Source organism: Lupinus angustifolius, unplaced genomic scaffold, assembly GCF_001865875.1.
Source record: "Lupinus angustifolius cultivar Tanjil unplaced genomic scaffold, LupAngTanjil_v1.0 Scaffold_50_45, whole genome shotgun sequence".
NCBI classification, from domain to species: Eukaryota; Viridiplantae; Streptophyta; class Magnoliopsida; order Fabales; family Fabaceae; genus Lupinus; species Lupinus angustifolius.
The window spans coordinates 8,708-32,923 of record NW_017722373.1 but is presented as its reverse complement, the minus strand read 5'-3'; the positions used below and the strand labels follow the sequence as shown (position 1 = coordinate 32,923).

The 24,216-nt window shown below is 28.9% G+C and overlaps 1 protein-coding gene across 1 annotated transcript; it reads left to right on the top strand.

Annotated features, from left to right (window-relative positions):
- Positions 1–10,700: 10,700 nt before the first annotated feature.
- LOC109338954 (subtilisin-like protease SBT1.7) lies at positions 10,701–13,440 on the top strand. Its single transcript, XM_019576301.1, has one exon. The coding sequence runs from the start codon at positions 10,849–10,851 to the stop codon at positions 13,153–13,155; it is 2,307 nt and encodes a 768-aa protein (XP_019431846.1). The 5' UTR covers positions 10,701–10,848; the 3' UTR covers positions 13,156–13,440.
- The last annotated feature ends 10,776 nt before the right edge of the window (positions 13,441–24,216 follow it).

The window sequence follows — 24,216 nt, the reverse complement described above, 5'->3', positions numbered from 1 at the left end:
TAACTCGTCAATTGTTAAAAATTTCAAGTCTTTAGATTATTCGATAGCTACTACTACATGATCAAATTTAGCAGCTAAAGTTCTAAGTATTTTTTCAATAATACCTTGCTCAATTAGTTGCTCCCCACAACTTCTCATGAGGTTGGTTAAGGCTCGAATTCTTGTGAAATATTCTAAGATGGACTCTTGTTCCTCCATCTGCAATAGTTCATATTGTCTTCACATCATTTGTAATCTTACTTTCTTTATCTTCAACCTACCCGATGTTGTCATCTTCTCCCTTCTGGTTCAAGTCTTTCATTTTTCATTGCTCTGTGAACTTCACTCCTTGAAGTTTCTTGCACCAGCATTTCTTGATGGTACCTCCACATGCTTCTTGGATCGTGTAGCTCTTGATACCACTGTTGGAACTTTAATGTGTTGATGAACAAAATGCGGAGAAGAATAAGTTTAAGTGTAAGCTAATTTTAGAAAGTGTAGATTGGTTAATAACTACCAATCCAACAACCAGCTTCTATTTATAGCAAAATCAATATTTACAAGCCCAAACTAACCAAACTCAATACACACTTATACTGGCAAGTTATGAATTACATTTTATGAATTATATTTCATTCTAACAAAATGTAGATGCATTGGTTGCAGCGTTGGATGTACACTGCAATTAAGTTAAATGTTTTCAAAGATTTGTCTGGAAACTTTGGAAACAAAGAAAAATGTTTTGATCATGTTAACCTGCCAACTGTAATTAGCTCACATGCCTATGCAAACATAAACCGGACGGACCCGAATGAATACTTTCAATTGAAAGGAATATTATCCATGGCACACCATATGGATATGGGTATAGATGAACAAGATTCAACCCTTTTCACAGTTTGTCCTTATTATGATCGAATTAGAATATGGTCAAGTTTCATAAGTCTAGTTTAAGTTTAAAAATTAAAACCGATTAATATTCAAAGTCGGATAAGGAATAAGTATAATATGGCTAAACTCATCATATTATCATTTATTATCATTCATCATATTTTTATGTGTATCTATTTTAATTGAATATATAGTAATAATCTTTCTTTGATTGAAAATGTCTTTCTAATTTTTTTAATCATATACAAGTATTATCAACATATATCATTATATATGTTCAATTTACATATTTATAATAATAAGTGATATTCAGAAACATTTATTTAAAAGAGTTATGCAATTATATTTAATATGACTCTATTTAAAAGATATGATATCTTATTTATTTGTGTTATTCACTATTCTCATAGCTCCAAAACGACAATGCTTAATACATTCTTTACTTTTTTGAGCTAACCATTATTTGGACAATAAGTAGAACAAAGTTATTACTAGCTAGGTTATTTATGTAGAGGTGACAGAAAGTAATAACAGCACTGTTGTGGAAACTAAATTAATTTTTTATATAACAAACAGAATACATATAAAAAGTTAACTTTTTTTTCAAAATAAATTAGGAGAGGTCACACCCCATCTAAAAAATAAGGTGGCATCACCTTTGTGAATTCTATAATTCTAATACGAGAGTTACATTATATAAGAATCGTATACTCAACCTAAAATACTTTGATTAGAGTTTGTTACCAATTAAATTCATTAGAGATAAATAATAGCTAGAGTGCAAGCAAAATCAGTAAAATGGTCGCAACTTCTATAGCTATATATAGCACATTGGCTGGCATGATCAGACTGTAATTTAAATAGAAGTTGATGTACCAATCCTAGTTATCTTTTAATAACTAACATGTCCTTTAAATGACACTTACTTTATCACATTGAACGACCTTAGTTAGTTGCATTTACTTTATGACATTTACTGTAGATTGTCATAAATAATTATCAATAACTACATTTATTATTTCACAATTGATAATATGATTGATATGTGAATAGCATTTCTATAAATTACTTTTTAGGGATAGTTTTATATGTTGAAAAGATTGATTCGATTCACATTTAGAATTGGGTTAGCTTTGATCTATGATCAGGTTTAAGTTCAAAGAAATAATTCAATTCATATTCACCTTTAATAGGTGCCACCTCTTAATCGTTGTTTTGTTTTGCTTACAGTAATTTTTAAGTTTATGTTAATTTAATTTATTTTGATTAGGTTGAACATATATAGCATATGATTGGATATTAAAGTGTGTAACCTCATGTTGAACATGAAGAGAATGAATAGTTTATAAGTGTTTAATTTCATAAAATTATTGTCTTAACATTTTAGTTCAAGACTTAAGCAATATTTGTCTCAAGATTATAAGAAGAGTTGAAAAAATAGAAAATATAATAATTGTAAAAGAGAATGATAAAGAAAAAAGGCAAGAAAATAAATACAAATTCTTTGATTTTAGCTTAAAACCTCATCTGTTCGAATTGAAAGTATAAGCGTCCCTTTTCATAACTATGTTTCAATTTGATTGCAAAAGTCTATTTTTTATATCCCTTTTCATAACTATAACTCCGATGGTGATACTAAAGTGTTGATAATCTCCACAATCATCATATGGCAACCATGATTATAATTGCATTGATATCATTTCTCTATATTTGATGCAATTAGTTGCAATTACAATTAAAAATCGTGATAGAACATTTGAAAACATGTTGCTTAATGTATGTGGTTAGCAACTTAATTAGCATTAAAGAGGGGTGGGTCCATTCCAGCTAATAGCAAGAAAAAAGCAATGTGATATCAAGTATTTTGGTTAAACAAATTGTCTTAGATGTATATATTTAAATGTGTATATTATTTATTTGGTAAGTAATAAATTATATTGTTACAAAAATCATAGATACACAAGTTATAGTTCGTTTTCCTGCAAAGTCACAATATTGTTGAATGGTTTTCTATAAAACTAATGTAGAAATATAAAAATTATATAATACAAATTTATACGTTCTCTTTTTATTAAGCAATGGTTTATTAAACAATTGTCAGGTCTCTTTCTTTTCATTCCATATTCGTGTTTTATTTCTTAGTATAATTTTCTTATAACTTGTGATTTATATGAGTAATCATAAAGGTAAAGAGCACAATATAGAGTAAATTACACTGAGTTTTAGTGAAATTACATAAATTATCCATTATTTTTTTACCCTTACACAAACCTCCCCTAATTTTTATACTTTCATTACACTGATCACCCCTGCATAAGAAATAAATGCAATCTTTTAAACAAAAATGTGATAAATATAATTAAGTTAAACAAATTGTAGAGACAAGTCCAAATAATATGAATCAATATTTCTTTATTATTTTTTGTTCGTTACACTATGTTATAATAGCGATTTAAATAATATTTCTTTAGAATTGTTGATGCATTTTGTAACTAAAAATAATAAAGATACATTAAAATTTGTATATTATTTAGACTTGTCTATACAATATATCATATTTTGTTTAACTTAATTGCATTTATCACATTTTTTGTTTAAAAAATTACACTTTTCTTATGCATGAGTGGTCAATGTAAAGAAAGTATAAAAACTAGGGGAGGTTTATGTAGGTGTAGAAAAGTGATGGATAGTTTATATAATTTTACTAAAACTCAGGAGGTGTAAGTATAATTTACTCTTGAATATATAAGAGAATATATACCTGAATCGCGAGAACAAACATTCAAAATTTTATTGAAGCTATAAATAATATTTAAATAATAATTATGTAATTGTAATGTGTATTCCATATAATTTGGTTAACTTTTATTTCCCATTTGAAGAATAAGCATAATGATTAATGATAATATTTATGATTCAATTATATTAATTGTTCTTGGAATCTATGACTTATTATGTTGCTTCTTGAAGGAATTTATGATTCAATGTTAATGAGTAAATACCACCCAGAAGTGGAGGACTCTTTTATTTAGTAACTTTTTGCAATAGTGCTTTGCTGAGGCGGTCACTAAAGTGAAGTTGGAATCTGAATGTTGTGCTGTCCTCAATTTTTGTTGCATGATCTATTGGTGTTTCCAACATCTGATGCTAATTTTTAATAACAAAGTTGCTTTATAATGGATTTTTGAATGTTAAAGAAAATGATAAAGACGCATTTCAAATGGTCTATCTCTTTATTAATTATAGATATTATCTATATCTATATTACTTATAAAGGGAAAACCCAAAATAATCACCTATTATTGTGTAATTTGTGGTTCTCCCTATTTTGCCTCGCTATTTTTTAATTTTTACTAAAAAACCATATATAACCTAATGTTTCTCTCTAACCAATATATGTTCCATATTATTTGGTTAAATATTTCTTCTTACATTATAACTATCAGTTTTGAATGTAGAACATGAATGTTCAATTTTCTAAATTGAACATTATACAATTCGAATAAATTCAACTGTAGATTACAAATATTACAAACTATACATTATAAATGATAGGAAAGCGGGTTGGCAAGCACGACAATGCATGTCAACACTTATTGCACTTATTGAAGCAAACGCTGTTAAAGATCATTCTTCATATATTTAATAACATTTCTTCAATAAGCGTTGTTAAATGTGTTATATTTAACAGCGCTAGAAGAAAATACTGTTAAATGTGTTATCTTTAACCGTGCTAATTGAAGAAAGCTTACTTCGTATTTTTAACAGCACTTCTTCAAGAAGCGTCCGCTAAATGTGTTATTTTTAATAACGCTTATTGAAGATATCACTGTTAAAGGTCTTCATATATTTAACATCATCTCTTTAATACAATGGTACATTTTCTTTCTCAATTGTTGTTAATTTTGTATTTTTTTCATAACTTTTGCAATTTGTTTAGAGATGTTATTTTTTATTTGTATTTGCAGATTGCATTGATCATTGAGGAACACAAGAACACTCTGTAAGGACTTGCACATTGAAAGAGAAAGAATGAACAATTTGCGTAACATCTCATTACTCATATGTTATTTTATAAAATTGGAATCTGTTAAAGTTGAATGTAGCAAGAATCGTTGGTGATTTAACAAATCCATTGTAAATGTGATGAAGTTGGACATGATTGTCATGTGTTTAAAAGAATGTCTAGGAGAGATATTGTTTTATTTAGAAAGTAGATATTGAACAATGCTTGCTTCAGTGGGTGCTGTTAAATGTCTACTTTCTACGTCGCTTCAAAAAACGTTGTTAAATGACAATTTTAAGCGTTGTTGTTTTACTATTGTGGCGTAGTGTTAGTATGTTAATATTTCTATTGTGTGTGAGATTTAAACCTTCAATTTCCTTATTACTCTACTCCATGATCCTTCACTCCTTACTACTTGACACCTTATCACTTCTATATTAAATAAATTGAATAAATAATTATGGTAAGTACCTTATATTAAATAATTATCATTTGAGCTGACAAATTGAATCAACTGAGCTAATGAGTTGAATTAAATAGTTTGCGTACTCTTAATGATCTAAACCAATTTAAGCTTATAACTTGAATTAAACAGTTCATAAACTTCAATTAATTGAGCCAAATTCAAATTCAAAATATAGTTTGTTTAGAACTTGAGTTCAGGGTCAATAAAATCTTTATCAATTGGAACTAGGCCTTCATTCAACTCGTTCCTAGAGCTACTGATAGCCATATAATTCATGTAAATTTCAGAAAAGGGATATGCGTGCATGTGAAATATTCTCCACCCATACATCAAATTTATGTGACCCCTTCATTTTAACAAAGTAATCATAGGACAGCTTTGGAAAAATAAAGTACTATAACTAGAGAAATAATTGCATCAATTATCTTTTGGGCATTGTCCTTGTCACTCCCCCTACTATCTTATCAAAGCTCTGGGGTCCTCAATTTGTTGGGTCACCCATCACCCTCTAATTGTATCATTGGAAACTACTGTATAACGTGTGGCTGCATGTAATTAAGGTGTATATAACTGTAATCTGGTCACTATGCACAGGGATTTCTATGGATGTGCAAATGCTTCTATAATTATGTGTAGCTGATATATTATAATCCATGCAGTTAAGCTTTTTGGGATGTCAATTCTAATAAGAAAGAGGTCACTTCACTTAGGAGCCTAATTATTCAACACGAAACGACTTCTATGACTTGTTCCAAATGATTTAATTTTCTCCTTCTGGTGTGGGAGTGTGACTTATTAGCTACTATATATAATTTTTGTTACCTACTGAGTTATATTCAAGTATTACACAAAGTTCACTTTTTTGTTACCTACTAAGTTAAGGATAATTTTTTTACCAAGAACATAAAATATAACCCTCTTATTGCCCTAAAGTTGAATACCGGGATTTATATGAAAAAACTGTATTAAAAAGAGTTATCGTTTACGTTCCTAATCATGTATTGAAATAGTCTTTCACCTGCCAGATATTTTGAGAAACTATATATATATATATATATATATATGATTCTTATATCTTCATAGGTATGTATACTATAGTTTGTTGAGAAAAAAATGTATGGTATAAAACGAATGAATGAGTTTGATATATTGTCACTATATTATCTACCATTTATATTTAATTAGTATTTGTTACTTTTAAAATAGATTAATAAAGTGAATGATCGATAATATAATGATTGTGTATAAATTTTTACTATAAATATTACACTTTAGTTTATTTATGTTGCAAAATGCATCAATCAGTAATTTAATATTTATGACCTCTTTTCAGCCAAAGGCTAATCCATAAAGTGACATATTTGTTGTTTGAAGTTAAAATAAAAATATTTCATCGGAAAAAAAAGTTAAAATAAAAATATAATATTTTGGCTGGGACACCAAAGTCATTTTCGTGATGTATGTGTGCCTTATCTTAAAGACCACGAAGCAAAGATTAGATTCCATAATCCAAAAGTTATATGGACTCTTTAATACAAACAGCAATTAGTTTTTTATTTATTTCTTTCCTTGTTTGCTTTTTCATTCATTTTCTCTTGCAACTTAACTGATATGATTGAAACTGATCCAATAACCTATTGGCAATTGTAGTGAAGAGCTATCAGAGTTGAGGAATCATGAGGAAAGGTTGAAGCGTTCACATTATTCTCATTCATCACTGATTGTTCTCAAAATGATGCTGACCTCCAACAAATCCAGCTTGGTCATAATTGACTGAATGTCTTGTTTGGAAAATTTATTGTTTGCCCAATGGTTGCTTTAGTATCTCAAAGTGAATAACGAAGAAGGACACAATATTTAAAGAATGTGATATCTATTTTAGTGGTGTAGTAAATGTTTATATATAGTTAATACATTATTCATTTGTATTATTTTCTTTTTAAATAATTAATAATAATTAAATATGAACGATAACAATATAAAAAATTCATATATTATTGGTACTTATATTTTTTTTCTCATAACTAAAATAAACTTACTACTTAATATTGGTAAAGTATTAGTCGTAAACTCAATAATGTTCAATTGTTTCAATTTGATTGCAAACAGAACTTCATGTTTTTAAATTCGGGTTGATAACTATAACATAGGAGTGTTATAAAACTCGGCTCGAACCGACTGGTCTGACCGGTTCAACCATGAACCGAACATTTAACTGTCTGAGTCTCTCATCTAATCGGTTTTGCATCAAAATTGGGTTGATTCAACTAGTTTAAGCTTAAAACTGACGACTTAGATGGTCGGACCAATTGGACCAGCCGAGTGAATCAAAAAATATTTTAAAAAAACAATCAAATTGATGTCATTTTTAGGTGAAAAATCAAGTAATTTTAACTAGTTATGTTTTTCATTTGTTAGCTTATGTTATAGCAAAATTTTCATTGTTTAATTAAATTTTAAATTTATTGTACGCCTATGTTGTAGTAAAAGCATAATTTATATGTTGTGTGATATGTTTCAAGTAACTTATGTCATTTTATAGTAGTAAAATCTTCTTTATTAGTTGTTTAAATAGGTAAGGTAATGTTTTAAAATTTTGAATATATGATTATTAAATATTGTTACGTAGTATTATGAATTTTTTAGAATTTTTAATATAAATTGAGTTAACTAATCTAACCATTAACTCTCTAGTTGAACCAGTAACTCATTTGCTCTATGCCCTAATCGAGTAATTGACAAATAGGAGTTTAAGAACATTAATAACTCTCATGGTAATATTGAAGTTTTCATGTAATTGCATTGATCTCATTTCTCTATATTTGTCCATAACTCTGATCGATATAATTAGTTGCAATTAGAATTTAAAATCGTGATAAAACATTTGAGAACATGGTGCTTAACCTATGTGGTTAGCAACTTACCATTAAATAGGGTGGGTCCATTCCAGCTAAGAGCAAGAATAAAGCAGAACAAACATGTTTACGAGATAGAGAAGCTGCCACACAAACTTCTATACTCTATGATTAAACCACTGTTTTTGTATTATGTAGAAATTTTATGAATGTAATATATATATATATATATATATATATATATATGTACCATTAGAATAAAATTTTATATATATTTATTATATTATGTATTATTCATTCATTTGTATTAATCTTCTTTAAGAGTTAATTTATCAAAAAAAAATTACTTAAAATCAATAATATTAAATATAAATGCGTGTTATAATAATAGTAATAATGTTAAATGGATTCCACTATATATCTTTAAAGATAGAATCTTGCACAACTCTTCTTGACAATGAATGACAAATCACTTTTCAAATATGTTCAGAAAAGAATTTTAACTTGAGAAAGCTTCTTATTAGAAAAAGTAGTGGATGGTTGGTACAGTGCTTGCTCAGTTACCCTTGTCTTAAGTTATCTTTTTTCTTCTTTAATGAGCTAAATAAGGAGAAATTCTTGCATCAATTTTAAATAACTATATGATAGTTCACCAAAGAAGAAATCATCTATTAATTAAAGAATAATAATTATAAGAAAATTATTATAATTAGTACCACTGGTATACTTAACTTAGATACTTCAAATTGAAAGAAATTTTTGAAATAAATGAAAGTCTAAACACCTAACATGATTAGAGGAGTTCAATCAAATTCTCTGAAGTACTAGGTAGAAATGTTAATATGTGGTAAACTTTTTAAGGGTCCAAAAATAATTTCAAAAATTACAAAATTATCAATTTTCCTCATACATTAATTGTTAAAAAGCAAAACAATACCATGTGCCTTTCTCTATGATTGGGCCATTCCGCTCAAGTACATGGATAGGATTTTTGTGATGTATCACCACCTACTTATACATAACACCAAGTGTAGTTACTAGCTGAATAAAATAAGAAGAAAAAAACTTCAATTATTGTAAGATGTGCATGAGTTTTGTCTCTATATGATAAGTGGCTTATTTACGAAAATGAAGGAGAATGAAAATGTCATTTCAACAACCAATATATGATAATTTGAAGTTTTTTTCTTAATTTTTGAATGAGTTTATTTGAAAGAATATGCAAGTAAGATACAAATATAATTAAATATGGAGTACCCACTCCTTTAGACGCCGTGATATATCATCCCAACCAGAAATTGATGTCATTCAAGGTATTGTCGTGCTTTAACTCAATAGCTTGAGTACACAAAGTGTCTAGAAGATATGATTATGTTAAATATAATATAATAGCACATATAACTTTCTCAGCGTACTTGAAGTAAAGCTCAAGCGTAAGTGAAAAGTCTTTTTTTTTCCTCGTTTCTTTTTGTTCAAGTTTCTCCATAAATCACATTAAACCTTCTTGGCTAATAAGAGTTAAACTAAGGCTCATTTAAAGAGAATGGGATCAGTTGTCTCCAACTCTATCTCATTCAATCAAATTGTGATATTTATTAAAAAAATTAACTAATATTTAAATTTGTAAATTATTTCTATTATGTGGCAAAATTTCATTGAATGAGACATGATTTGAGATACAATTTGAAAATAACTAATCTCCAATTCATCTAAGAGGGAAGAGGATCCTGGCATTGAGTTCAGGAAGGAAATTATTATCTGTGACAAAAAAAAAACTTTCTAACATTCATAATTTAAGTTTTTTAATAAAAAATTAAAAATGTTTTTCATTGTCTAATATTGGGAGAGTACAATATGAGAGAGGACAAATGTATTTTAAGACACAATTTTTTCATGCATAACACTAAATATTTAAGATATTGCTTAACTCGTTTGGAAACATATCATCTCTTCCACACATTATTTAAATATTTGTTATATTTCTCTCTCTTTATTAATTTGTTTTAAGGTCAAAAGTTCGATTCTCATTATGATATTTGTTGAAAAGGACAATCACAAATCTTAAAATTTCATTATCCAAAAAGTGAAAGTGAGGAAATACACTTAATAATATAATAAAAAATTGTTTTAAAATAGAACTTGGGAGACTCTGATTTGAATTGTAGAAGTAGGTATAATAAAATTAAGTTTGTACTATTGGAATATAATGATGATTTTAAATATTAGGTTACGTATTTCCTCATCTGTGTCTAAATGTTTGCAGTTGCACCACCAATATACGCATCAATAAAGAAAAATAGTGGCCACAAGAAAGAACAAGCTAATACTATAAAGAAAGAAAGCAGAGTTAACTTGTTCTTTTTTAAAGGGGGTCTGAAAAAGTTCCTTTTTGTTGATGATGATCTAAGCGTTCATAACAGATTATTGTTCCACTTTAGTAAAAGTTTTCTTAATCACTTTTTATATGATATATATTTATTTATGGTTTAGAGGACAACACTATTATATGTCCCATTCCCATTACTATCATAGCAGTAAAAGAATATTTGCTCATCTACATAGATTCAACTTCCATTTCAACTATAAAATACCTTATATCCCTGCATCTCTAGAAGCACAAACAAAATTTGGAAAATATTCACAATAAAAAGATGAAGATGCTGATTTTCATGTTTCTTCAAATTGTTTTGCTGTTGATATTCTGTGGCAGATACACCATAGCAGAAAAGAAAACACACCAGGCCAAAAAAACATACATAATTCACATGGACAAGTCTACCATGCCATCAACTTTCAATGATCACCTCAACTGGTATGATTCATCACTAAAATCAGTATCTGCTTCTGCTGAGATGCTCTACACTTACAAAAATATAGCACACGGCTTTTCGACACGGCTAACTCTCCAAGAAGCAGATACACTTGAAAAACAACCAGGAATTCTTTCAGTTATTCCTGAAGTTAGATACAATCTTCACACAACTAGAACACCACAATTCCTTGGAATTGATAAAGCTACAACTCTTTTACCTGCCTCTGATCAACTGAGCCAGGTAATCATTGGAATACTTGACACTGGTATATGGCCTGAGCTGAAAAGCTTGGATGACACAGGACTTGGACCAGTACCAAGTAGTTGGAAAGGTGTGTGTGAAACTGGCAACAACTTTAACTCATCAAACTGTAACAGAAAACTTGTTGGTGCAAGGTTTTTCTCCAAAGGGTATGAAGCAGCTCTTGGACCTATTGATGAGAAAATAGAATCAAGGTCGCCGAGGGACGACGATGGACATGGTAGTCATACATTAACAACAGCAGGAGGTTCTGCAGTTGCAGGAGCTAGCCTCTTTGGTTTAGCTTCCGGAACAGCAAGAGGGATGGCCACACAAGCGCGTGTCGCGGCTTACAAAGTGTGTTGGCTTGTTGGTTGCTTCAGTTCTGACATAGCTGCTGGAATTGACAAGGCTATAGAGGATGGTGTCAACATTCTTTCAATGTCTATTGGTGGAAGCTTATTGGACTACTACAGAGATATCATTGCAATTGGTGCTTTCTCAGCCACAGCCCATGGAATTCTTGTGTCCACTTCTGCAGGAAATGGTGGGCCTAGTCAAGGAAGCTTGGCTAATGTTGCACCATGGTTAACAACCGTGGGAGCCGGAACCATAGACCGTGATTTCCCCGCCTATATCAGTCTTGGAAATGGAAAAACATACACTGGAGCATCTCTTTATAATGGTAAATCGTTATCTGATTCTCCACTGCCAGTTGTTTATTCTGGTAATGTAAGCAATTCATCCGTGGGGTATCTTTGCCTCTCGGATAGCTTGATTCCTTCGAAAGTTTCTGGCAAAATAGTAGTATGTGAAAGAGGAGGGAATTCTAGAGTGGAAAAGGGTCTTGTGGTGAAAAGTGCTGGAGGGATTGGGATGATTTTAGTAAACAATGAAGAATATGGAGAACAACTAATTTCTGATGCACATCTCCTCCCTGCAGCATCATTAGGCCAAAAATCTGGTGATGCCTTAAAGAACTATGTTTTCTCTGATCCAAATCCAACAGCTACACTTGCTTTTGGAGGCACAAAATTACAGGTTCAACCCTCACCAGTAGTGGCTGCTTTTAGCTCAAGAGGACCAAATGCTCTCACTCCAAAGATACTCAAACCAGACCTAATAGCTCCCGGTGTTAACATCCTAGCCGGGTGGACAGGAGAAGTTGGACCAAGTGGTTTATCAGTTGATCAAAGACATGTGAGCTTCAACATCATTTCTGGCACTTCTATGTCATGCCCTCATGTAAGTGGTTTAGCTGCTATACTTAAGGGTGCTTACCCTGAATGGAGCCCTGCAGCTATAAGGTCTGCCCTTATGACAACATCCTACACAACCTATAAAACTGGAGAAACATTTCAAGATGGCGCTACTGACAAACCGGCTACACCATTTGATTATGGTGCTGGACATGTGGACCCCTTGGCTTCTCTTGATCCTGGTCTTGTGTACGACGCGAACGTGGATGACTACCTCGGCTTCTTATGTGCATCAAACTACACTTCGCTTGAAATCAAGATTGCTACAAAAAGAGATTTTACTTGTGACTCAAGGAAGAAGTACAGAGTGGAAGATTTCAATTATCCATCTTTTGCTGTTCCTTTGGAAACAGCTTCAGGTATAGGAGGTGGTTCTAATGCACCAAGCACTGTCCAATATAGTAGGACTCTAACAAATGTGGGCACTCCAGGAACATATAAAGCTTCAGTATCATCTCAAATTACCTCAGTGAAGATTGTTGTTGAACCAGGGGTACTTAGTTTTACAGAACTTTATGAGAAGAAAAGCTACACTGTGACATTCACCTATACTTCATTGCCTTCTGGCACAACCAGCTTTGCTCATTTGGAATGGTCAGATGAAAAACACAGAGTTATTAGTCCAATTGCATTCAGCTGGACATGACTGTGATATTTAAAGGTTTGAACTTTGAACAAGTGGACACTGAAATACCATAAAAATTGGCCTAGTAGAAGGGCTCACACATCACTATTATTCTTGTAATGCTCAATTATTGGTCCATCAAGGAGGCCTAAAAGGCCTAGTTATTATGTATAGCGGTTCCTTTTGGTTTGGTCAAAATTTAGGGGGACATCTAGTAAGGAATAACTGTACATAAAAAAATGCTTATTGTACATCTTCTGTTTATTAATGGCTTTGAATATCATATCTTCCCAGATTTGTGCTTTAGTCTTACTTGTTCTGGGTAACTCACGTGACAGTAAAAATTCTTAAATTATTGAAAGATTACATACATCTAAATCGCAATTTACCAACATAACAAACCTGTTTTTTCTTGTTAAATATGGTTAGTGCAGATTGTGAGGTGTAGAAGAAAAAAACACACAAAAAAAAACTGAAAAGTGGTACTACTTCCTCGTTCATTTTTTCACATTAGACCAGGTGGAATTAGGAATGAATACTACAATGAAAATATGGGATAACTTATTATTGAAAAGATGATAGAATTAACTACATTAATCCGATATCCGAAGATAGAGAAAACTAAGAAAAATCATAGGTTAGTCAATAAATGTGGCGGACATTTGTTAGACATTTGTGATAGAATATTATAATGTTAATCGATACATGTAACGGACTAGGAAGAATTGGTGTTGTAGAGTATTTGTTATAGCAACTTCTGACTGGGTTAGTTGTCTGTAATTCAAATATGATGTTATTGAAACTAAACTTCCAGTAGAAAAGCCTAACAAAAGAAGAAAGATGGATACGTTTTGTCTCTTTTGAGAGTTTCTATCACTAATTAGAAAGCAGACACATGTGACTGTAATGTAAACATAAGTCATGAGTCTTCTATAGATTGACGTGCCATATCATATTTTACACCTTCCCTAATTCTTTATTATGTATGAGTCACCCGCCACATGATCACATTTTCAAACATCTTTTCACGTCTATTTATTTTACACAATTTATCCCAAAAACAAATGTTTTGGTAAAAAAACTAAAATTTCAATCATCAATTTATATCAAACACTAGTCTGAATGGATGAATGTGTTCGTGTAATCCTAAAGTGCATGATAGAGGTTGGTGATGTTTTGAAGATGTCCACAATTTATGTTATTACATGTTGCTGATTAAAGTAGGTCAAAGATGAGGAGGCTAGTTAGTCATAAACTAAGCCTCTAAAGTGAGGAGAGTATACTATAATAAAAACCTTTGGTTTGACTGTTGTTGGCTCTAATGAAAACTAAGGTCATAAATGTTATTATCTTTTAGTTTTTTAGCGTATTTTTCCACAACTTGTCTCTCTAATAATGGAGAGGAGTCTAACTCCATATCACTATGCTACACAATTCATGTCTAGTGTTTGGTACACACAAATAACAGTAGCAAGGATGGTATGGGGATCGCTTGTCCTAATTCTTGTTTCACTTGATGTCTTCATCCAATTAAAAAATTAACTTAATTAAAAAATTAACTTAATTAAAAAATATTATAATAATATAAATTAATATTTTCACATTATTCTATATAGTCTGATTAGCTAGATATATGGGGATAGAATTATCTTGGCATAGAGCATCCTTGTCATAGGTTACAATGATGTTCATATTATACAACATCATACTCATTTCTAAATCACTGTCCCAATAGATATAAATTTATTCTATGTTGCATTAGTACTTTCTCTCACACACAACACACATTTTTTATTTCAGCTAAAAGTATTATTCAGACATAATTATCTTATTCACAAATCACAAGAGAGGTTGTCCCATTTGTTATGGAGTTATTCTATAAGATGAAGAATAAGGATGTACTCACTCTTAAATCAATAATTTCAACGAAACTTATTCTAGTAAGTAGATGCACGTATTTTCCAAAGTTAAACACGTCACCATTAACCATAAAATAATTTTTTTATCGTTTCAAAATCAATATTTCACACGGTGGAAAACTTAAATTGAGTAGTAGTGTATTAATTATTGTTTTCAGTCAAAGTGCAATTAGTCTAACCCAAAAATGATGAACTTATAGTGGGCTTCCCAAGGCCTGCTTTGATTGCTTTCCTTAAATTTATTGGGTCTTAAAGAAACTCATGACCCCTTTTTCTTAGGCCTTGAACTACAAGTCCTACACTTATTCATTTTGATGGGCAAGTTTCGCTCTCCAGATTTACACTGCTATTCATTCACTCGCTCCAAACCAAACTTCTATAATCTTACTTTTTTTCTGGGTACATTTCTAGTGGTGGTATTCTTGAATGCGACCATAAACTTATAGTCAAATCTCACTTTAAATATTAGTCGAACTAACTTTTAAATTTGAACGTCCGGCAAAATATAATATATTATTTTTTTATATATAGTCTTATTAATATTACTTATTATCATGAGTATATAATTTGACATATAAAATAATATATCTATATATATTTTATTAATCACTTACATATTTATATATGGTGAAAAAATTAGAGAATTAATAATATGAAATGATATGCACATTGTGATGATAAACTTTTACAAAATATTGTGCTAAATAACTAGTTGATGCAATTGAAAAAACGATAAAAATATGAAATTATATCACTGCATAGGTTGTTGCAACAAAATGCACTATTTATTTTGAAGTAAATAAATGTTGTTACTTTGTACACATTTGGACATGCATGAATAAATAAAAGTCTTTAGAGAACATGAGATAATAGTTGAGTTGATTCATGTTTGTTCCTCACTATCTAAATATTGACTATGTCTAAATTTTGAACTGAAACATGTCCTTGACAGATAAGAACAAACTAAATTCGAGTTTAATTATGATTGGATCAAATTATTTGAGTTTAGTTATGATCAGAATCAAACTGATTGGACATATATGACATTGTCATGCATGCTCACCCCTAAATTGTGTGGTAATTTTATCATTTTATTTCTATACATAAAAATGGGCCAAGGTTTAGTTATTTAGTGAAGTAACTAGTTTAAAAAAATATTACGTCTCTTTTTGTCACAAATGTATAAAGATAAAAAGAAATTCATACAATATACAGATATGATATCTGATTGACTCAGAATTCACTCAAGAATTCATTCATGCTCTAAAGTTAAATCATTATTAATGTCTTTGATACAGTGAATATATAACTTTTTGCCGGCTTAGTTGTGATTCGCGAGTTTCGTCTGGCAGCAGATTTTTGTTTTTCTCTTTATACAGGTTAGGTTACTTTGATATGAAGTATGTCCAAGCATTAAAAAAAAGTATGTCCAAGCATTAAAAAAAAGTATGTCCGTAAGATATGGGTTGGAGTACAGGTTTTCAATCCTAAAAAGAAGAATGATTGAACATTCAAAGAGGATGTTCGCATATTTAATTTTTCTATAACATATTCATATTATAGCTATAAGCATATTTTAGGGAAATAAACGTTTGAAAAGTAAAAATAAATAAGTTACTTCTTTTTAATGTTTTGCTCAACAAAATAGTCAATCATTAATCACTAATTTTGTTAAAATATGGTAAGAGTTATGAATAACAGATATATTCTTGATGAAATAAGAATGCTGAGAAATTAATGAAAAGAGAAAGAAAAGCTTGAAGAAGCGAGAAAGGGAAAGAAATGAGAATCAAAGTCTCCATTGAAATGTAACATCTCTTATTATTGGCATTGAATTGAATTAACAAGAAGGGATTCAAACATGTCTTATTTATACAAGAGAAAAGATGAAAAGAAAGCGTGTAAAACAAGTAACTAATATAAACCTAACTTACTAATTCCTAACTTCCTAACTAATAACCATCTTCAAAAAATAACCTCTAATATATTTTTAATATCCCGCTGAAGTTGGTGAGTGAAAATTTTCACTCTTCAGCGAATTGATTTGAAGCTTGATTTGAAGTAATAACAACGCTTAACCACTCATGACAGAAGCTATATCATCGAATGTTTAACCATCCATAGCAGAAGTTATATCTTTTCTTAACCACTATGGACAGAAGCTACTCATTCAATGTTTAACTATTCATTACAGAAATTATATCTAAGTTTAACCATCATGGATAGAAGCGAATCAGCCATTGATGATGAAAGAGAGAGAGAACGGATCAGAATCTTGATCCTAATGAGATTCTTCAATGATGAATAAAAAAGATGGGTAAATGATGAAGAATAAGAAAATGATGTAATCTTATATAGGATAAATTGGTTATGATACTCCATTCTTGAAAAGCTTGAGGATATCAAGAAGCTAGCTTATGTACTTGAAAAGAATTCTTGACCAAAAACAACTCCTTTGTTCTGAATTTGAAGGTCGATGAAGAAGGTGATGATGAGGAATTTAGGGCCATATGTATTGGTCACTGAAATTTAGAAGCTTGAGCACCGACAACTGCATGTTTCTACTAAAGATGAATTTGTGAGAGAATAATGAGCATTCTCGGTGGTTTTCTTGATGGTTTTGTGGAGTTTGGCAGTGGTGATGAGTGAATTGATGGAGTTTGATTGGTTCTTTGGTTCTTGCATATGAACCAAGAAAAAAAACTTTCATCGTGTTTGTGCATAAGGCAAATTGAGGAGACTCTATAGAGCAAAATTCAACAACTCTGATGCATTCAAAGTGGAAGCGATAGAATAATTATGCTTTGATATCATGTTAAAATATGGTAAGAGTCATGGATAAGAGAGATATTCTTAATGAAATAAGAAATATGAGAAATTAATCAAAAGAAAAAGAAAAACTTGAAGAAGCAAGAAAGGGAAAGAAAGGAGAATCAAAGTCTTCATTGAAATGTAACATCACTCATTATTGTTGCTGAATTGAATTAACAAGAAGTGAGTCAATACGACTTATTTATACAAAAGAAAATATGAAAAGAAAGCTTGTAAAACAAATAACTAACATAAATTGACCTTGCTAATTCCTAACTTCATAACCAATAACTATCTTTCAAAAATAATCTATAATATATTTTTAATAAATTTAATATACTTTTTATTGATTACTCAATCACAATTCATACAATCTAATTTCCATACATTTTTATTTATTATTGTGACTTTCATTGGGTGTAGTTTTCTTTATAATTTCTATCGTCTTTTTTGGGTAGAGAATATAATATTGTGACTTTGATATCTTATAAATCAACTTATAGATATTATCGTATTATAAGAAAATGGCATTTGTAACAAAATATGACTTCAAAATATAATTTGTAGCACATGACACTTTTCTCATCATTTATGAGAATTTATAAGCTAATTTTATAAGAAAATTATCATTAGTCTAATTACTTTCTTCTTTTTGGTTGGTGAAATGGTCTCCAATACTTTGAAATTTACCTTTTATGTAGAATATTCAAAAAATCAATGAAAATATCGTTTATGTATATTATTTTGATCGTCATTTTAACCATTAATGAATTAATTTACTCCACTTTTAAAAAAATTACTATTTTAGAGCGTCTCAGATTATATTGACGAATACCTTTTCTTTTATGGATCAAATTGATGATTAAATCTTTTTAGAAAGGTATATTGTATAGTTTGCTTTTTTTGGTCTATACACATATACTATATATGAGTAATAATATATCTTCAAATTCTTTTACACAATAAAAGTAATATGCGTTACATGCAAATCAATAGTTATTATGGAAGGTATCAACACTTTTTCCATTTTCCATATAAATCAATAACTCGTAAAATCATATAATACATGTTATCTTCATGGATAATTTTGTCTACTATGTTAAATATGAGTTAAAATGTGCCATAGGAGGCAATAAAAACCCCATGCATATACAAATAGATTGCCTGAAACTTAGAGATAAGCTGACATAATTATTGTTGATCTATATGGAAAGTCACATTAAACTCCAAATAATTAAGTGAAACTCAGATAACTTACTTAAGGGTGCATTATATACACTCGTAATGCTTTTTGCTTCACATGAGTTATTGCCTTTGGTGATTATAAGTTTATTTCGAATACATGTTTATCCAAAAATATTGATGATGAGACAACACGACCTATCTCATGGATGTTCCCATGATGAACACATGTCCTCGGTTCACATCTCTCTCCTCCTCGCTACAAAGATAAGAAAAAAATGCAAAAGAATTATCTCAAATCAAAGTTATAATAATAATTGAGAATGGTCGAAAATTACTTACTATAATTAAGTGTTGAGAATGAGGAAAAAAAGTGCATCAAATTAGCATTGTTACACTTCAATTATGCAAATCAATCTTCATCTTCATTTTTTATACTCTTGTTAGAAAAACATGCAAAGAATTCAATGTAATAATTAATTATAATTTCTGAAAAATAGGTAGTCAATTGTTAAAGACTTATAAATTGTCAATGGCATGTACCAAAAAAATAGATTGTCAATAGTAATTATGGAAACCTAAAAAGTTGTTCCTTATTTTTTATTTTTGACTTCTCTAACTATTTGTGTGACGGAAATTATCATTTAATTTGATTGATTGTTATTGATTAACAAAAATCAATGTGTGAGTCTCCATAATCCACACGTATCTGATGATAAAATAAATGCGTGATAAAATGACCATTTATATCATTTGGCTTTTAATTAAGAAATCAATGAAGGCAGCAATCTGAATCATTGATGGGAACGGTTTTTCAGAGCATTTCTTATCCATGTAATTTAATCAAGTTTTGTGATGTTGTTCCATTATTTTCCTCACTAACCACATACTACATGGTTTTTCAACAACTATAGAAAGTCCTGAATATACAAATACGTGAGGGGAATTCATACTTGTTTTGTAGTAACTAAGATCCTTCAAAAACGACAATAGTCAATAGATACATGTGTTAGTCCTCCGTGATGAGCGACGTAATTAAGATAAGTGTTTGGAAAAAAGCAAAAAATTGGTAGTAGTGGATGGTGTCAAGCGTATGTCCTCTTGCCATAATGCAAAAACTTAATAATGGCCCCACCCCTACCTTACCAACCGACTTACCTTACAAGATTTCAACAAGTTGAAATCTTTGTAGTTTAATATTTTTTTGGTGCAATTTTCAATCCTAAGTAACTAATTTTTTCGAGATGTATGACTATTATTTTTAATATTTTTAAGAATTAAATCATTGACTTTTTCGTTCGTCATATAGTTATATACACATAAAATAGTTTTTATGTTATATTAAGGTGTATTACTTTTATTTAAGAATTTTAACACATAAAAAATAAATAATAGATAATAAACTAATACTCTAATAGTATAAAAGCTTTTACACTATTAGCATGTATTTGTATAAATTATGTTTTTAGTTTTAGTTTATAAATAGTTAGATTATCAATTGTGGAATTACAATTTATTCATTTATGTTTGAATATCTTAGTTAAAAATTGAATGTAAACTAATATGTTTATCTGAATAAGATAAAAAATTATTTTTTATAAAGTAAATTGTGGAAATGGGTATGAAGTTATTTGTTCATGACTATTTTGATTGTTTTTATAGTACTTTTAAAGTATACTTTTTTAATCTTTATTGTAATACATTTTTTTAATATATTTTTTGAACTATTAACACATTGTGATAAAGGCTAAAATATATTAAAATAAACAACAATATCAAAATTAATATCAAAATTTAAAAACAACATGATATACGAATAAACTTGAATTAGACAATCCACAAAATAAACATTATACAAATGATAAAATAAACGATATAAATAGAGATCAATCCAAAAAAATGAAATTGATATTGAAATTTCAGAGGTAAAATGGGAAATGAAGTTAGTTGAAAAAATAAGCTTACAAAAAAGCAATCCACCATAAAAGATAGGTCACCTTTACTATTTTTTCATAAATAAAAGTTGAGTTTATAATGTCAAATATAATTGTGCTCAAACTTTAAACTTGTTTCTAAAAAATAAACGAAAATTACAGATTTTCATCTCTACCAAATAATATTGGGTTTTTATAAAAAACAAAAGACATAGGATTCACATTTCTTTAAATATTACTTTTAAGAAAACATGTTTATTTATATGTCTTCATCCTCAATTTTTAGAAGCGAGGTTAAGAAAATTCTTTCAATTTATATCTAAATGTTCATAGTTAAAGCTACCAAAATCATACATTTTAATGTCATTCATATATTGTCCTTTATTTTAATATTCTAAATAGCTATCAAAATCATAAATGTTAATGTCATTCAATCATATATTTTATATCTAAATGTTCATATTTGTTGCAGCTATCAAAATCATATATTTTAATGTCTTTCAATCAAAATCTAAATAACTCAATTGTCATTACACATCACCTCGTGGGGCTGCAACAAGTTGTTCATTACACGTAAAATATAACGGGCTAACGAAACCTTTCTGTAATTGATGTAATTGATAGGAGTGATATTTATCGAGAGAGATAGTTACAAATTCTAAAAGAGATTATTTTCTTATCTAAAAAGTGAAAGAATACATTTAGTATGATAGTACAAAAAAATATCATAAAAATCTTCCTATCATATTAAACTAACATGATTCACTTGCTACTTTTATGACTAGGAACATAGGAGGATACTTGGCTAAATTGTTAAAATAGTATAACACTTATATAAAATAATTCATGTTAATTTGTGTTCTAAGACTATTGACTAAGGATTAAAAAAATAATTTTTTGTACGAACAAGAATGGCATCCACTCCCAACCAACATGACACAAGATGGTTATGTGTACTTTGCAACAAGTTAGGAGGTCGTTAAGCCTAAATTTGTTAACTAATAAAAAGTTGTTGAGAATAACAATTAAATTTTCAGTTTATTATCAAATAAATACATAAAAAGAGAAAATGTTCATAAAACTTCCATAAATTGCACGCATTTTGCAAGTAAGTGTCTTAAATTAGTTTTTATTCCTAATTAACATTTAAATTTTATTTATAAGTGAAATTAGTTTGTACATAAGAATAATACTAAATTACTAATAGGTCAATAAGGATATCATTGACATCATACTCACAACCAATATTGTGAAACCCGAGTTGGACGTCAAACTGGAAGAGGTATCATATTAGGTTTAACTGTGTAAATGGTCTGGCTGGTTAATTTTATATATAATTAATAATTTTTATCAATAAATATATAATTATATATAAATGTAAAATTTTATATAATTAATAATCATATATAATTATATTGAAGTAATATGTTTTCATCTTTTTTGGAGCAAAATATAACAAAAGATTAGAGTAATGTTCAATTTTTTTTAAAATTTTTAAGTTAATTGTCTGATTTACTTCCCGAGTTAATCTAATTTAGTCGAGTTTAACACGGTCAGACCAAAGTTTTTCCAGTTCAAAGCAGTCAAATCCCCATTCTATTAAAATTGTAAATCAAAACCGTTTTCAAGTCTAGTCATTGATTAGATCGTTGGACCGTCTAGTACAGTCTGGTTCTCACAATAATAGAAATTGGTCTATCACCGCAAAAAATGCATGTAGATCAACACCAAAATTGTCATCAAGATAGAAATTGTAGGGAAAAAAGATAAGCAAATTTTAGAGTTAAAAATAGACAATAGAATAATATTAATATATAAAAGTATAATATACTTTAGTATATTGATTTCCACAACAAGCACAATCTTCTTGGTGCCTCTTCTAAGAGTGGTGGAAAATGTCGTTTTATAAAAATATTTAAATCCTCTTATATCATTAAAAAGTATTATGAATCACACATGCAATTTTAAAATATACTTGATTTCCACAACAAGCACAATCTTCTTGGTGACTCTTCTAAGAGTGGTGGAAAATGTCGTTTTATAAAAATATTTAAATCCTCTTATATCATTAAAAAGTATTATGAATCATACATGCAATTTTAAAATAATTTTTTTTTGTAAGATATATTACTTTTTTTATGATGATAAATTAGTAACGACTTTCATAAAATATATATCATTATATTTAAGTGCTCACATTATTTCATCCTAAAAAAGTTTGAATAAATTTAAGACTCGTTATTTTTTTATAAAATTACAGTTACAAAAGAGTTTTAGTGAAATTATATAAATTATTCATATCTTTTAATACATAAATCATTCTTATTTATATTCATGTATTACAATAAGTACCATTACATGTGATATAAGTATAATTTGAAAAAAAAAACGGTAATAAGTGTAATTAAGTTAAACAAAATATTATATATTATGGATATATATAAATCTATTGTATACTATTTAGAGTTATCTCAATGATATATCATATTTATGTTTAACATAATTACACTTATCACTATTTTTTCTTAGAAGACTATACTTATTTCTTCCATATGACTATTTATTGTAATATATGTATATATATTTAAGTAGATTTATGTAGGGGTAGAAAATGGAAGAAATATTTATATAATTTCATTAAAACTTAATAAGTGTGAGTGTAATTTAATCTTAACTTTTTATATTGTGCCTCAAATATATTTGGTTTAAGATTGTTATGGCTGAAGTATAAAATTTTTAAAAAAATAACAAATAACTTAAGGATTTATTTTATTAGAAAACTAAATTAAAACCTACAAATAACATAAGAAAAAAGTATGATATCCTTCATAATAATAGAAGTAGAGAAACGATATCAATGTAAAACAACCAACAATTGGCCTGCCAGGGACGCCATAGCTCATATTCACCACCAGTGGCAGTGTCGTCTTCAATAATTGTTATACTGTTGCTTTCATTTTTCTTCCTCTAAGGGGGGCCATTTCTTCACCTATCATTGCAAAGAAATGGTCCAAGCCACCTTTTACAATTTTTCTGTATGGTGGAGAAATATTCTAAAATCATATATAATATGAATAGACAGGATTCTAGTCAGTGTGAACTTCTTTCATTTCATGACATGGCTCACTTGATAAATCTAAAAATTTAGTAATCAAAGTATTTTTTTAAAGCAATAGATACTTCAATTCATCTTGAATTCTTGATACATTTTAAAATTTATGTGTTAGTCTAAATTT

Bases quoted from the DNA above. Each gene is read 5' to 3' on its own strand.
- LOC109338954 (XM_019576301.1), top strand. From the start codon at position 10,849: ATGAAGATGCTGATTTTCATGTTTCTTCAAATTGTTTTGCTGTTGATA.